The sequence below is a fragment of the Natator depressus genome, chromosome 3 (assembly GCF_965152275.1).
Source record: "Natator depressus isolate rNatDep1 chromosome 3, rNatDep2.hap1, whole genome shotgun sequence".
NCBI classification, from domain to species: Eukaryota; Metazoa; Chordata; order Testudines; family Cheloniidae; genus Natator; species Natator depressus.
This window is the reverse complement of record NC_134236.1, coordinates 9128568-9142081: the sequence shown is the minus strand read 5'-3', so window position 1 is coordinate 9142081 and position 13514 is coordinate 9128568. Positions and strand designations below refer to the sequence as shown.

Sequence of the window (13514 nt, the reverse complement as noted above, 5' to 3'; positions counted from 1 at the left end):
TGCCTTTGCGTCTCCTTCCGTAAAATGCAGCTAATGCTGCCTACCTCATTTAATCACAGTCGCAAAGCATTTTGAGAGCCCTGGATGGAAGATGTCAGAGAAGAGCAGAGAATCTTCCTCCTCCTTCTCCCAACAGTTCTGCAGCTACAGGTTTTGGCCAGGGTGGCAACAGGAGGGCTGAAATACCATGACAAAGCCTCTCTCACACCATCACTGGCCAGCCAGACCAGGGAATCTGGTTTGGCATGGAGATTTACTCCCCCAGGAACCAAAAGCTTCCATCGACCTGAAGACTAACTTTTCCCCAGATGGCACAGAAGGCTGATTATATGGACTCTTGCAGCATCTTTTTCAGTTCAGGGCCAGGAGGCTGCTGGGCTGTTCAGCGATACACAGCTGCTCTCTAGGGGAATGCGCTTTATAACGTGGGACACTGGCATAGCTGCCCTGCACGCACCCTCACCTTGGAAGAGCTTAGCTGTGCCTTTAGTGACCCATGGTCTGAATGCAAGTTCATTTATTCCGCTTTAACCGGGTTTCCACGTCCAAGCGTTCCGGACAGGGCTGCGGCAGAGACTCACAGGCCTAGCCCCTCGAGGACTTGCCTGGTGCTAGCTAGAGCCAAGTCCGCGTGCAGAGAGTGAGCCGGTGGCAGGACATGCACGTTTCCCACAGCTGCAGACGTCTATTTTTAACCACCTGTATCCACTTGACTACTTGGGAATGGAGCCGCCGCTAAAAAAAAAAGGAGCCGGGCCACTCCGTGCTCCCATGCCTGTGGCTCCCAGAATAGGTCCTGCCGCTCTATCGTACATGGCAGCTGCGGGCAGGGTTACGCTCTCCTCTCTCTCTCTCTCTCTCGAGGAATGTACATGGCCTCCCAGCTTGGCCAGCTGTTCAGGAAGACCTGCATTAAAGCAGCTGTCCCAAAGCACCCTGCTCACGGAGCCCCACGGCTTCTGAACAGCCAGCACTCCCATGTGCAGACTCTTTTGGAAAGCCAGTCCCCCCCACCCCCCAATTCTTAGTTGGTTCATCCCAATCTGTTAGGCCTGATAATTAGAACAAACAATTCCAAATAAATAAGAAGAGGAGGGGCCAGCCTGAAGAGCCATCTCCCAATTAAAACAGGGGCTCCCGGCACTCATAACTCAGGCTTTCCGGGAGGAATTCAACACATTAAGCTACACTATCCTCCCAGCTGCATGCTGCTCATGACACCCAGACCCACTTACGCAGGGATTTGTATCAAAAGCCCAGTAAAGGTCCCTCTGCAGGAGATACACAGAACATGATCTGCTGCTGTCCCACACATGCCATGGGACACTTCTGCAGAATGGCCATGTCCCTGGCATTTTTCCCCTTTGTAATATTATAAGCGGGATCCGGACCTCACGTTCTCCTGACAGACACCAGCATGAGCGAGGTCAGAACCAGACCCTGTGCATTTCTCTGAAGTAGGGAGAGGTTTAAAAAGGTTACTTTACAAAACTTTTGGATCAAAAATATGAAAAAACAAAATTAACAAGCCCAGTAGGAATATTTAAAATAAAAGCCGGTGCTCGTACAATAAAATGCCTTTCAGTCATAGACCATATGCACAGACCTGGAACCTGAGACGCAGACGGTTATGTGACTTGCTAAGGAGCTGGGAATTAGACTCAAGTCTAACCAAGAAGCTAACAGCTGTCAGTATCCTGGATCCCTCTCAGTCAGGATGGGCCAGGGCATGGGTCAGACATAGCACCTGGTAAATGGCCTCCTCCCGCTCACTGACAGGGGAATTCCAGCCAGTCAGCTGGCTGCACCTCTCTGCTGCATTTGACTCACTTGCCATTCATCACCAAAGACACTTCTCCAGCCTCCAAGAAGTTGCAAAGGTGCCTGGAAACACTTGAAAATGGCTCAAGTCCTTCCTCTCAGACTGAGCTCACAGGGTCATCACGGACCCCTCCAACCTCCCCACCCCTGCAGTCTCAATCCTCTCCCGCATTTTATTCCAGGTCTACAGGATGCTGTTGGGAAAATGCACGCTGAATGCACAGACACCACCCAGCTTACAGCCAATGCAATCGGCACCATCTCCCAGCACTTAGCTACAATCAGCAGCTGGATGGAAAGCAGCAGGCTCGAACTGAGCCCTGGCAAGACTACGGTGATGCTAGGAGGAAGAGGGAAGCACTTTAAAGAACTTGCTTCCTCTGCTTCGAGGGCACCTGCTCTCAGATTGTTAAGGCTGTCCATAGCTTTGGGTCCTTTGAGAGTCTTCAGCTCAGCTGGAACCCGAAACAGCCACGGCAGCAAACACTGCCCACATCCATCTCTGACAGGCCAGAAGATCACATCCCATCCTATCACGCACAGCCTGGCAGCGTCCATGCTAACCCTTCAGGTTCCATCACTGCTATTCCTTAGGTCTAGGAATGATAACCTGGAAGAGCTCCAGCTAATACAGCCCATGTGCTTAGTAACAAAGGTCGCCACGAGGAACCTGGTACACCAACTCCTCACAAATATGGAGCTCAGTTTCGAGGTCTCTGTCCTGATATTCCAACACCCTATGAGACTGGCCCCATCCCCCTGGGAGATCGCTCTCCCTCTGCAGGCAGGCTGTCCCACGACAGCTACATGCCATGGAGCAATGTAACCGTTGACTTGCACCTGTCCACGCTAGGAGCACTTTACCAACAGAGGCACACGCCCACTCCCGATTAGCCAGACAGCAGAGGGGACATGGATTTTATTCGGATACTCGAGAGGGCAAAAGCCATTCAGCCATTCACCAGCAGACTGGCCTCGCCCATGGTGTGGGGCTCATCCTCCTCTTCCTCACAGTCCCGGCCAGGACTCTGCTCTGCCCCGCCAAAACCGCAGGCTTCCCTGCACCTGGTGCCTGCAGGGATCGGGTGCCAGTGGCCCTTCGGCAGCACAGGGAGCCCTCTGCAGCTTCGCTGTCACAGCCCTGCTCACTCACTCCCGTCACAGTGGGGCGGCAGAGGGCTCCCCGCACTGCCACAGGAGCCATTCAGCAGCAGCGTGGCCTCCCCTGCGGCCGGGGTCTCCTCTTGCTCCCCCTCACAATCCTGGCTGGGGGTCTGTGCTCTCTTACCCAAACCTCCACATTATCTGACCCCCTTCCTCGTCCCCCACCATCAGGTCGGTGGGGGGCAAGGAAGGGCTTCAGATAATGCAGAGGTTCAGACAACAGGGTTTCGTACTGTACTCTACTGCCACAGCACTCCCGGTGTGGACGCAGCCTCTACCAGCAAACCTGCGCTTTTACCTGCCTGGTTTATTCCAGCTGCCCCACACTGGGAAGAGGGCAGGTCTTCCAGAACAATGCGTCTACATGAGGGGCTTCTGCTGGCACAGCGACATCGGGCAGAGGACACCCCGCACCAACACAGCTGTGCGGGCAGAGCTCTGTACGTACCCATAGCCGCCGAGTCCCCACCATTCATCCCTTCACCAGCACAGACAGAGAACATCTCCAGCCACACTCTCGATCCGGAGATACGTTAGAATGGGTCAGACAACTGACTTCCTGCCCAGTGGCTTATCCACTGCAGCACGGGGTCTCTCTATGCACCTGACCCCAAAGGCTGGCTCCAGTCTGTGGCAGAGTTTCATGGTGAGGGTGACATCACCAGCAGAGAGCATGCTGGGACACCGGAGTGTGCAACGAGACAGACGTGGCAGTCAGACAGCAATCTGTTCACATTGCACTTGGGGCTCTGGTTACCTGGGAAAACTCATTGTTTGAGGTGAGGCAGTTTTCCCCTCCTTCTTCGGGGGCACCACAAAAGCAATTTAATTCAGCCTCCAGTTGCTGCAATACAGAGGCAGGCAGGTTTGGGACCCCAGCGTCCAGCTGCACAGTCGGACTTACCCGGCATGCTGCTTTCACGGCTGGGCGGGCTCTGCACCACAGGGCTGCAGGACAAGCTAGTCAGCACCATAGCTGCCATCATCTCGTCCATTTCCACAGCAGCATCGGACTTCCTGCGCCAGGAGACAGAGAACCATTAAAGACTTCAGTGGGGGAGGGGAAGGCAGATATTCAGGAGACAAGGCGAGGATTCGATTTCAAAGACCCCATATAATCAAAAGGGCCATGGGAGCAAACAGAGAGCCCAAAGGTGTTTCACTTGGGGCTGATTGGACCCACGGGGTTTTAATGATCACTGCTGCCTTTGGGTACCTCCTTCCTTTCTACAGGACCCCAGCGTGCCTTCCTGCATATAGAAAGCGCAGCACCCATGCGAGAGCCTTATGCTGACGGCTGGGATGGGGACTGGGGGGGGGGAAATGCTACCTGCTGCATCCGCCCCCGCAGGAAGGGAGCTTCTGGCAATGAGACAGGAGACCCTCAAGAGAAGACATTTCCTTGAGGCTGCTCTTTAACAGCGGCTGCAGCTTCTCGGTGGCCTGGCCCTGAGCTCCCCATCTCTGCCAGGACTCGATCCCCCAGTCCCCTGCAGCAGCAAGGCCGGCCTGTGGATCTCGACTCACTCTGTTACCCATCTGGAGTCAAGCCCAGATCCTAAGAGGAATTTAAATGCCTAAGATGGCAAGAGACATCCAGTGGGATTTTCAAAAGTGCCTCCCAGTGCATCTTTAACCACCTAAATACCTTTAAAAATCCAGCCCTGAGTCCGAGGTGTCTGTCCCTCCCCCAGAACCCCAGCAAAGCGAGCACCTGGGTGGGGACACTGCCTATTCACAGCACGAGCTGTACCGCTGCTCCCAGACTCATGCTTATGAAGGCATCAGTGCAGCACAGACCAGGGAACAGAGGCTGGGGCTCGGGAGAGACCTTTGTATTTAACGGTTTAAGTGGAAGTCAAAATTGAGGATTATTGTAGAGGTACGTGAACAGTGGCTCTGGGGGTAAGAACTGCTCCACAAAATGACTAGGGCCTCCGTTTAAATTATCAGGCATTTACACAACCACTGTAGCAACATGTTCCCCTAGCACCACTCAGAGGCCAGGGTTCAGAAAACAATCCAGCTGTCTACAGTTAGCGGCGGCTAACTTCCTCTGCTTCCAAGAGGTTCCCTTGGAAGTCACCCATCCAACCACAGATCAGACCTGAACCTGCTTAGCTTCACAGTCCTAAAGTGTTCACACACTGAGGCTGCATGGCTCACCACATGTCTCTTTCCCCCTGTAACCTCTCCCCACTCTGCTGTCCCCGGGGCCAAACAGGACCAGAGCGATTTTTAACTTGCAACTAGGGAAGTCTGCTTTAAAAGAGAACATTTTTTTCTCCTAAACCACCATAAAAATATCCTCTAATCCTAAATTCAACAGCACTCTGGATAATCCACCCTTTGGAGAGGCTGACACAGTATGTCACAATGACGTGGTCTCATCCCACGTACAAACAAGGCAGAGGTGGGAGACGGTTCATTTCTCATCATACACTGAAACAAACAGCATTTTACTGCTCTGGATAAACAAACACTAAGGACCATTCTACAATTAACGCCTCTGCTTTATTTTGAGCTTCCAGTGCAATCTAACAGCTCCTCTGCAGACTCCTGCTAGATTTTTACTACGTCCTCCCAACCCAGGGGACTTTGATTCTATTTTAGCCATAGTGACACTGAGCAGAACCAGAATTCAGCATCTCACATTTTATATAGCCATGCGCAACTGTTTCCAGAAATATGCTTTATGCTATAGGATTCCAGGGCATTTTATAAACTATACACAGGGATCATTTCACCCCCGCATGGAAATGCAGCCACCTCTGCAGTAGAATCCAGCCGCTGTTTAACAGCTCTCAGCAACACTACATACTAGTTTAGAACAGAAAGAGAGGAGGGATTCTGTAAGCAACCAGTGCACAAACCCAGCTGTTGAACCAGGCCAGATGAACCAGAATCAGTCTCCAAAGCTAAAAGCACCAAGCAGCCAAGGACACATACCTTTTAGGTACATCGATATTCCTAGAAACCGATCTCTGAACTGATCCATTGGCAGGACTATGGTCCATCGCAGTGGCAGGACTATGGTCCATCGGAAGGGTAGGGGGCGGCGATCTTTGCATCTGAGCCAGTCTCACATCCTCTGTCTTCCAGCAGGTGTGCAGTCCCTGCTCCAGGAGCAGCACCTTCACCTCATCACTCAGCTGATTGTGTTGCTCTACCAGGCCAGTGCACTCCTGCCCGTTATAGGTGACGTAAACCTACGTGAGGACAAGTCACAGCTGGTCAGTGTTACTCTCCATCCTTTAAACAAAATCCAGCCAAAAACTCACCTGCCCTGTCTCCGAGCACCCTCCTGTACAAAGCCCCAGTTGCAAGGATTCCATCACCAGGAATGGCATAAAGCCAGGGTTTTTCCTTTCCACCAGTTCAGCACCCCTATCCTGCACCACCACTCTGAGTGAAACAGTATTAGCAATTATCACCCATCTCAGGACTTTCTCCACTTGCCTGTTGGGACTCAAGGGTCCCCCATCACTATATGGTCATGGCTGATGCAACAGAGCTGCAGCAGGATATCACTCCATGTGATCAGCAGCGTTAACACAGGGACTCCCCAAGGGGGTAAATACAAAGGCGGTGGCATTCCTCAGAGACCCTGTGGAATAACGAAGAACTGGAATGCTCCCACTGAACCCAATGGAAGTTTTGTTGATTTGAATGGGAGCAAAATTGGGCCCCAGCAGGTCAGATTTCAGCCAAATTTAGGTTTTTGCAACAACAAAATTTTATAAAACTTACTAGCAACATTCCCATGAAATTAAAAAAAACTCAACAACACTGCAGTACTGTGCTGGAGCATGAGACCAGGAAAGGAAAACAGACTAGAAACAAACAATAAAACTGACAAGTCTGCTTTCAGTTGCCAGACTGAGTGAAATCTAAAATGCAAGACCAGCAGAAATGCTGAAAGTCAGTTAGATTTCTTTACTTCTCAATTTCAACTTTTGAAGATGTTATTAGAAACATGGGAGAGGATTTTAATTAAAAAGGATTTTCAACTTGAACAAGGTCCCTTTAAATTCAGCTGGACAAAGGTGTGCGGAGTACAGTGTAAAACACAACTCCCAGGGCTAGAGGAGATTTACAAAGAAATTGTCTGAACCCCTTCATTTCAAGCATAGAAACATTGTAAGGACCATACACACATACCATTGCCCTCTACTGGTTGCACTCAGAACTGCTCAGCTGTGTGTCAGGCCATATATTGCTAAAAGGAAATTCTTGATTAGCCCAGGTATCAGGGAGAGCTTGAGCCTTTAGGGTGTCTAACCCCCATTATTACCAAGAAGTTCCAACTGGCCGTGTTATTCAAAGCATCAGTGACAACCATGCTGTCCTACAAGGGCATGGATTTTTCATAATGCAAAGCCAAACTTCAGTACAAAATGGACAGAGTGAACAGCTGGGTGCATTCAGTACAGAAACACACAGAAAAGAAAGTGGAGGATATAATGCTTGAAGAGACTCCTTAGCAGGGATGGTGGTAACTGGCCCTTTAACAGTCAGAGCAGGACTGCAGGAGTGTGGATACCCTCCCCCCCACCCCATTTACAGGGTGGCATTCTTGTAGAACCTCCACTATACAACCCCAGAGCATGGCAGGCGTAAGTGGGCACAACTGCATGGAAGTCAATGGAGTTATACCTGCTTAGGCCAGCATTAAATTTGTCCCTTCTAGTCTAATTTTCATTTGCGCCGGGGGGGGGCACAGAGGAAGGAAAATGTACTCTAGCTTCCCCTGTCAACTATCCTCTTAAATGACTGTGCTCTGACCCCCCAAAGCAACAGACATAGTAAAAACATTCCTCCCCAAAAGGAAAGAAACCAGCCCCATCCCCTCCCCACGTCACATCCTTGGGTTTCCGCTTATCATTATTTGCATTACGGTAGTGATCAGGGTCCCTTGCACTAGGTGAACAGAGCCATGAAGTACCAAAACAGTCCTTGCCCCAAACAGCTTACAATGGGGGGGGTGTTATGACAAGACATAGCAGGTGGATGAAACAAAAAGACAGGCGGGGGAGAGAGGAGGTTTCCTTGGTTAAAAACCATCAACTCCTCAGAGGAACAGGACTGACCAACCATTTAAGGAAAGGGAAAGAAAACCCAAGAGCTGAAACATTTCTTCATTTGAGTGAGTGGACAAAACCAATGGAATATGCATCCTCCTCTGCAAGACAGGCAGAGTCTGGCAGAGAAGAGCTTTCATTCATGTCATGTCTGGTCCCCATTCTCAGCTTCTCCACAGAGGAAAGTAGAGGAAATATTCAAACTCTTCCTTTCTCTCAAAGTCACCCAATGACCTAATAGGCTGCTTCTCTTCCTAATGTCTAAGTGTCTGTTTTTATTAAGGTAAATATGTCTGTGCTGAAATATAGCACACTTCTGCAGGTTAGCGTTCGTAGGTATTTATAGGGACATGCACTCCTATCCCTAAATACCAGAGGTGACGTGTGGACAGGCCTGTATATGATGGATACATAAACGCACAGTGCTCTGAGGCAGAGAGAAAATGTCTCAGCTGACACTGGATGCAGAAACCAAAGCAGAGAGGGGATGTGATTTGCCCAAATTCAAAGAGAGTAGCTGCAGCAGTGCAGGGATTAGGACCCAGGAGCTCCTGACCACTACACCCTGCTTCTCTCCAAGAGTATCGTTGCAGACAATAAGGAACGAGGCTCCACAATGAACTATGCCAGCGGGCTCCCCAGACCTAGACAAGCACTGAGCAACAGAACACGTATGCTCGAGCATCTGCTGAGGCTGCAAAGCAACCAAACACAAAAAAGTCATCTGTCCCTGGTATGTAAATACAGCACCCCGCTCCCAATGACTATTTTTATGCTGCTTCTAGTGTGAAGAACAAAAAAGCCCAACACTGATGTGTACTGGAGAAAACAGCCCTCACTGTCACGGGGTTAAAAAACGTAGAGCAAAAGGAATCTGGCTTCTCTGTGAGCTTGTAGGACAGCTCTGTGTGCAAGCCAAAAAAATCAAACGAGGACCTTATTGACACTCTGTTCCAGGCAGAGCTCAGGAGCCCTGGTGGCACATCAGCAGCTGCCCCGCTCCATTCGGACAGCCACACTCTGAGACCTTTTACTATTACTTCCTAACTGTCAGGGTGGTTAAGCACTGGAACAAGTTGCCTAGGGAAGCTGGGGAATCTCCAATCACTGGAGATTATTAAGAACAAGTCGGACAAACACCTGTCAGGGATGGTCTAGAATAATACTTAGTCCTGCCATGAGTGCAGGGGACTGGACTACATGAAACTATGGAGGTGCCTTCCAGGCCTACATTTCTAGGATTCTGGGAACAGTAATCATTCCTATACCACTGAAGATAGATCCAGTGCTCTGCAAAGCACCCTACCCCTAACAGTGTGCAATCTACTGCACTGACCCTCTAAGGGCCCCCACGCCCCTGAGCACAACCAGGGTGGAGGGTACTCAGCATGGGCAAGGCAAGATGCCACACATCTCTGCCTCCTCCTTATCCATGAGAGACAAGGAAGACAGGTGTGTGACCCTGGCTCTTACAGTCCCTAGTCTCTCTACTGAGGCTGCCAAAAGAAGCCAGTTAGTACCTACTGAGCTGCGGACGGAGACGCTTGTCTACTGGGAACCCACTAAACTAATTCCACACTGGCTACCCAACAGCTAGCAGATGCTAATGACTTGGTAATTACAAAGCTAGGCCAGATCTGAGCCAGCAACTCAGTTGCAATCCCTGAACTAATGCAGTCGGACGCTTTGATCCCATTTCCCATCCCCTGAACCACAGAGGGCATGTCCTCACTGCAGAGTTAGCCCCATCCTGCTGGAGCGGCCCCCCTGCAAAGCCCTACCCAGGTCAGACCCATGCGGTTGCATCCACAATGGTGCTGTACTAGCTCGTGTGCTGGGCTGGATTTTCTAACATGATATCCCATGGCTCTCACTGGTGCATTAAACTGGGCCAACCCAATGAATTCATTTGCAGTGTATTGTGAGAGAACTTGTCTGTCCTTCCTGGGCTCCCAGGCGAGAGTGCCCTGATGAGTCTTACTGGCATCACACCACAGCGTTACCAGAAGGCTGGTCACAGCTTCTGGCCAACTGGCAGCGTGGGAGATGGATTGCTTGGCTGGCACCTCTGTCCAAATGCTATGGAGGTACAGCAGAAATGGAGCAGGCAAACTGGGGGGTGAGGGGGCTAAGACACAGTGCCGCAGAAGGGAGGAGTTCAACAAGAAAGTACAGCCCAGGTGGCGCTGTGGGATAGGACTGGAGGACTAACAGCACCGTGGCAAGCTCATGTTTTCACTGCATAGAGGGTGAGTTGCCAGCTTGGAAAGTGAAATGCTAGCTCAAGCCTAAACCACCCTCAGTGATGCCTGCTAGCTTGTGTTTAGAGCACCCTCAAGCCTGGGCCAGAGGTTCTTATGTGTGGACGGAAGGGGGAGGCTACAGCCCAGGCTAGCTCTGCACTGAAGCCAGACCCACAGCGGACTGCACCCAGGTTCAAGGGATTAACACTGCCGGTCAGCACTGTACAAACAGCCTCCTTACGTACTCTTTGTCCTGGGTGGAGCTGTAAGCGGTTCAGGTTTGGGAAGCTGGGATTCGTGCTGCTCTCCTCTGCCTGCTCCGTGCACCGACCACCCTCATACGAAGCCAGGTGGGAAGACACTCTGCTGAGCTCCGCCTGCAACGTGGGGATTTGGGCCGTCCCCAGCATCCTGTCTGCCAAGGAGCTGGGCGTGGAAACGCGGGCGCCCAGCAGGGAGCGCTTCCCCAGGCGCCTGGACAGCACGCTCGCCATCTTGACACTCTGTAAAGGACAAACAGACAGGTGCTATTACCTCCAGTGCAAAACACAAACTGCTCTGCATCTGGGGCGCTGGTGAAAGGTACTGGGCTGAGAGTGCCCTGAACTCCTCCAGCGGCGCTGTCTCATGCTCAAAACAGGGGGCTGGGAGTCAGGAGGCCTCATTTCCGTGACTGGCTCTGATGGGACACTCACTGAGCCAACCTGGCCACGTCCCTACCTCTCTGTGCTTCAGCCTCCCCCATCTGTAAATCAGAGATCACACCACTGACCACCTGCCAAATGGAAAGTGCTTTGAGATCCTTGGCTGGAAGGAACGATGCCTCCACACAAAGCGCTCGTCACAGCCCATTTCACAGCCTTTTGAAAAATCACATCCCTCCCCCTTGCTGTTATTTCTCAACCTCTTCGCTGAGCCTGGACTGACATTCCTTCCCTCCCGTCCTGCACACAGTGGAAGGAGGTCCCGTGGTTAGGGCGCAAAGTGGATAAAATCAAATATTTAAAAAACAAAACAGATTTATGTCAATGAAGTTTTTTTAAAAACCTTATTTAAAATTGAATTTGAAATTGAGACAAAACCCTGAACTTACAATACAGCTATTAAAATCATTGACATTAATTAAAAGAATACTGTTAAGCAGAACATCTGCTGCCAAGTTTTAAAGAAAGGGAAACCACTGAACTGGTGGGAGTCACTGACCAAGCACCTGGAACCGGAGTTTAAAGTGCTAAACCAGCTTCTGACAACAGTGGCCTCTTCAGCAGGTTCAGTGAGAGAATATATTCTTCTCTGTTTATTCCACTAGTTCATTCAAAATTAAGAAACCACTTGGGAGTTGAAAAAGCAGGAAAGCTTGTTTTCCACTTCCAATCTATGAACAAAAGCGAGGTGTAAGAGGATGAGACCTACTAGTTCTAAAATTCTGAAGGATTTTGTGACCTAGAATCAACATAAGTTAAATAACTGCTTGAATGAATGTGTATAGATACAGTGTACCATCCCATTAGCAAAAAGCACCACCAAATTTAGTGTAAAAGCTATAGTCCATTGCAAATCAACATGTTTTAATGGTTACCAACTAATGAGACTCAACCTTTCTTTAGGAAATTAACTAAAAAGTACAAATGCAAAACAAGATTAAAATTGTTGATTTAAATCAAGGTTTTCTGTTTGCTGATTTAAATTATTATTAAAGTCAGTGATTTAAATCAATCCACCCTGTTAGAGCACTAGCTTAGGACTTGTGAGACCGGAGTTCAATTCTCTGCTCCATCAGACTTCCCACGTGACCATGAGCAAGTCAACTAGCCACTCTGTGCCTCAGTTTCCCCGTCCGCAAAAGTGCTGCCCTGCCTCACAGGGTGTTGTGAGGATACACATATTTAAGACTGTGAGGTGCTCTCATATCTACTGATGAAAAGCACTATAAATATTACTGCTATTATCGGAAGGGTGCACATGAGGGCTGAGCAGCACAAGGAGGTATATTATCACAGGGGGACACACGAGGGCTGAGCCAACACCAATGGGTATGGTACTGTGCGGTGGCCTATGAGCACTGGGCTGCAAGCACTAATTTATCTTGTTAAACCAGGAGCAGGAGCCCAGGCTTTGGCCACATCGATCATTACACGTCAGTCTCTTTGGGTGGCTGCCATCCCAGGAATATCAGTAGAGACACTTTTAAACCAATTACATTGTCAGAGGCTAATGGGAATGCACCACGGGCAAGTTTACAGCTCCAGCAGACAGCTATGGTTTGCTCTGAGGACATTCATCAGTTGTGGCAGTATCGGATCCAGTGGGCTCAGCTGCCACTAAATCAGGTTCTACAGTCCATCTACAGACAAAGACAAAGCCCTTTGGGGATTCAACAACGATCCACAAAGCCACATAATGCACCCAGACTGTGCTTTACAATACGTAACAGGGAAGCCCAGCAAAGCAAGAACAATTAAAGCTTAAAAAATAGACAGGAGAATCCAAAGTTACTCTTACTAGACTTACACACTGCATTTGCTGCAAACCATGGTTTTCTAACAGCCACCTCTGATCAGATTCCCCTCATCTGAACCTGTTTAACCTGTAACATTCCTGTGGGTGTTCCCCCCCACCCACTGAAATGATGTTCCCAGATGGATCTTCCAAATCAACCTCATCCGCTGTTCACCGCTATGGCCCAGCAATATTCGTGGCCCTGGAGAGCCAAACATCATGTAGAGAACAGCTAGGAAGGCTTCCCACACACAACCTGCAGCCCCCTTGCTATTACAGACCTGGCCCTCCAAAAGAGACTCTGCCAGTGCACCTCAATCGGGGGCTCCCCTCAATTCCGCAACATCCACTTGCCAGTCCTGGGCACAGGGAGACAGTGGTGCCTAAAGAGACTGACAAGCTCATGATGTGGACAAAAGTCATCTCTCAGGATATCAAAGATCCACTTTATTGGTCAAGTAATCCAGAGTCCAATTTAGGACTCCAGATGCAGAAGAACTGTGCCCAAATGCGCCACTCCCTCCCTAGCACTATTACCTCATCTCACTCTCGCTTGTGTGTTCCTGGTCTAGGGTTCAAGTTCCCACAGGCAACACTTGGGTTTTTTTAGCCTTTGGTACCTCTGCTAACCCACACAGCTAAGGTGGCAGCCAGTCCACCCAGAATACACATGCAGCAGTCTCAAACCACTGGATCAAGAGAACCA

At 50.0% G+C, this 13514-nt stretch overlaps 1 protein-coding gene across 4 annotated transcripts in view; it reads right to left on the bottom strand.

Annotated features, from left to right (window-relative positions):
- ZNF395 (zinc finger protein 395) overlaps positions 1–13514 on the bottom strand; it is a 44398-nt gene that overhangs the window by 18348 nt on the left and 12536 nt on the right. For 3 of the 4 annotated variants that reach the window (XM_074947390.1, XM_074947388.1, XM_074947387.1), the window contains exons 2-4: positions 10555–10812; positions 5935–6194; positions 3890–4002 (exon numbers count right to left, since the gene is read on the bottom strand). In XM_074947390.1, the coding sequence (XP_074803491.1) occupies positions 3890–4002; positions 5935–6194; positions 10555–10803 (622 nt within the window). In that variant the 5' untranslated portion in view covers positions 10804–10812. Of the gene's footprint in view, positions 1–3889; positions 4003–5934; positions 6195–10554; positions 10813–11519; positions 11615–13514 lie in introns of those variants that run through there. The other variant, XM_074947389.1, reaches the window with a different exon arrangement.